General features: G+C 33.1%; 1 protein-coding gene across 1 annotated transcript; it reads right to left on the bottom strand.

The window, feature by feature from the left end:
• Positions 1–323: 323 nt before the first annotated feature.
• Positions 324–1,023, bottom strand: LOC131053687 (putative methylesterase 13, chloroplastic). The gene is made up of 3 exons (XM_059216411.1): positions 912–1,023; positions 688–819; positions 324–595 (listed from the first exon to the last, which is right to left on the bottom strand). Exons 1-3 carry the CDS (start codon positions 1,002–1,004, stop codon positions 326–328), a joined length of 495 nt encoding a protein of 164 aa, XP_059072394.1. The 5' UTR covers positions 1,005–1,023; the 3' UTR covers positions 324–325.
• Positions 1,024–2,133: the final 1,110 nt, after the last annotated feature.

The raw sequence follows: 2,133 nt of genomic DNA, 5'->3' as shown, positions 1-2,133 counted from the left end.
TTCTCTCTCACTATCATCATTTTTCTTTTAATGTTTTAGAAAAGGAATAATAAAAATAATTATAATAGATTTATGTTTTCAAGTTGATTTAGCTGTAAAACTTTTTGACATTTTATAATATAGCAATATAAAATGAAGATGACATGGATATGGAAATTTCACCTCCGCACTATGAAGAACCATTACAACTTCTTATTAATTATTTTAGACTAGGGACTCCACAAGAACCATTACGTGTTCGTGACAAACTACATTCCTAGAATGCTAGATAGTACAAACTTTACTAAATTCCATCAACATCACATTAGAATATGATGCTTCACTTTCACACACACATATTAGCAATTTTTATGAGCACCTCAGTCAGTTGAAGAGGCTTGGAGAAGAATACGGCGTGATCAGATCCTTCAATTTCGTACACCATTTGTGGAGGATTCTCTACAATCGTTTTTCTCTGGAACGCCTCCACAAGAAGCTTATCCTCCTTTGACACAACGTATATTCTCCTAACACTTCCATAGTTTTTAGCTGTATACAAAAGAGGTTCATACCATAGAGGAAATTTTTTCACCAGCGATTCCCACAACGTCAGATCCTGCATTCAGAGCCATGTTAATCAATCAATCAATTGAAATTCCAAAATTACCCAATACACTACCGAAGAGTTTCTCTTCTCAAGTGATTTACCCAAGGAGGACTGTTCTGTAATAAAGATTGTCGCGTAAACTGGGTGCCCAACTTGAATGATGTTGCCGGATTCCCTTTCCCGTTTGCATAGTAAAATGTGGAGTCTCCAAAGTCTCCAATAAAGGATAAGATCTGTCAAATTATATGCTTTCAGAGAAATGGTATAGTAACTGAAGACTGTTGGTAGTGCATGAATTAGTTGAAAGAGAAAGAATTCATTAAACCTCAGCGATAATATCAGAGAGAGTTGTTCCGCTAAGGGGCATGAAGGCAGTAACAAATACAGCTGCTGCAATTTTATGTGGGAAACGCTCCATGGTAAAACTCAAATTTAAGCCACCAGCACTGTGCCCAGCCAATATAACCTGAACAGACATACAGCTTAAAATTAGTCGGCATCCTTGGTATTGATGATCTGAATAATAGATACAGGTTTAAACAATACATACAATCATGTTTATACAGCACGTTCTAAGTTTTGATAAAACATACAATCATGTTTATATAGCACGTTCTAAGTTTTGATTTCTTTAGATGGTTCATTTTAGATTGGCTTTTCCCATAGAATTCATCTATTAATATGATTTAAAATGAAACCATCCAAAGAGATCAATTAGATTAAGCTCTTCCTCATACAACCCATCTATTAATATGAAAACAAACCACCTTAAAAAAATCAAAATATAGATTAAACTCTTGACGAAATCACTAATACAATAATTTGGTAATAAGACATATTATTCCTCTAAAATATTCATCACTAATACAATAATTTGGTAATAAGACATATTATAAGATGGGGTTTCCACTCTTTAAATCAATCTTGACAACATGGAATTGAACAAAAATTTATTGTTACTAGCCCAAACTAGTCAACCAAATGAGAAGCACATAGGACATCTAGGTGTAGTAAATAAATTCTAAAAATAAATATAAGGACAAAAGACAAATGACAATATAAGTCAACCTGCAATGTTGATGTTAGACCATGATTATGTATAAATTATTTAAATTATGATGAAGGGTGGCATTTGAAAAATATGAAAGACTAAGAGAGACATCACTAGTGTCTTATTTCATTACAATGTTAATGCTCAAGGTCCCAATATCAAAAAATGCTTGTGAAATGTAAAATTAATCTTCAATGTGACTAAAAAATATTTAACTAGACCTTCTAAGGTTCATGTTAAAAACTAGTTATCCATTTAAGCTAAAAGTCTACATAATGATTGCTTACATTGGAATATAATTGTAGTTTCATAAATTGTATACCTTACAATTTCATCCTCACCTATGCCTCACTTCTTCATTTTAGCCTTTTATGTTTTGACTTCGCTTTGATTCTACTCACACCCATCTAAAATCTGCATCTTTTGTGACCTTGCTAGACACCGTTCAATTTTGAGCCCTTATTGCTAGGACCAAGACACCCTAGGCACCATGGTC

This window comes from Cryptomeria japonica, unplaced genomic scaffold (genome assembly GCF_030272615.1).
Source record: "Cryptomeria japonica unplaced genomic scaffold, Sugi_1.0 HiC_scaffold_2459, whole genome shotgun sequence".
NCBI classification, from domain to species: Eukaryota; Viridiplantae; Streptophyta; class Pinopsida; order Cupressales; family Cupressaceae; genus Cryptomeria; species Cryptomeria japonica.
This window is presented reverse-complemented; position numbering and strand designations above follow the sequence as displayed.

What these genes read in the sequence shown, in the direction of transcription:
- LOC131053687 (XM_059216411.1), bottom strand. Translation starts at nt 1,004, where the DNA reads ATGGAGCGTTTCCCACATAAAATTGCAGCAGCTGTATTTGTTACTGCC. An exon ending in TCTCTGATATTATCGCTGAG is followed by an intron (nt 820 to 911) that starts GTTTAATGAATT and finishes ATAATTTGACAG; the next exon opens with ATCTTATCCTTTATTGGAGA. An exon ending in TACAGAACAGTCCTCCTTGG is followed by an intron (nt 596 to 687) that starts GTAAATCACTTG and finishes CTCTGAATGCAG; the next exon opens with GATCTGACGTTGTGGGAATC.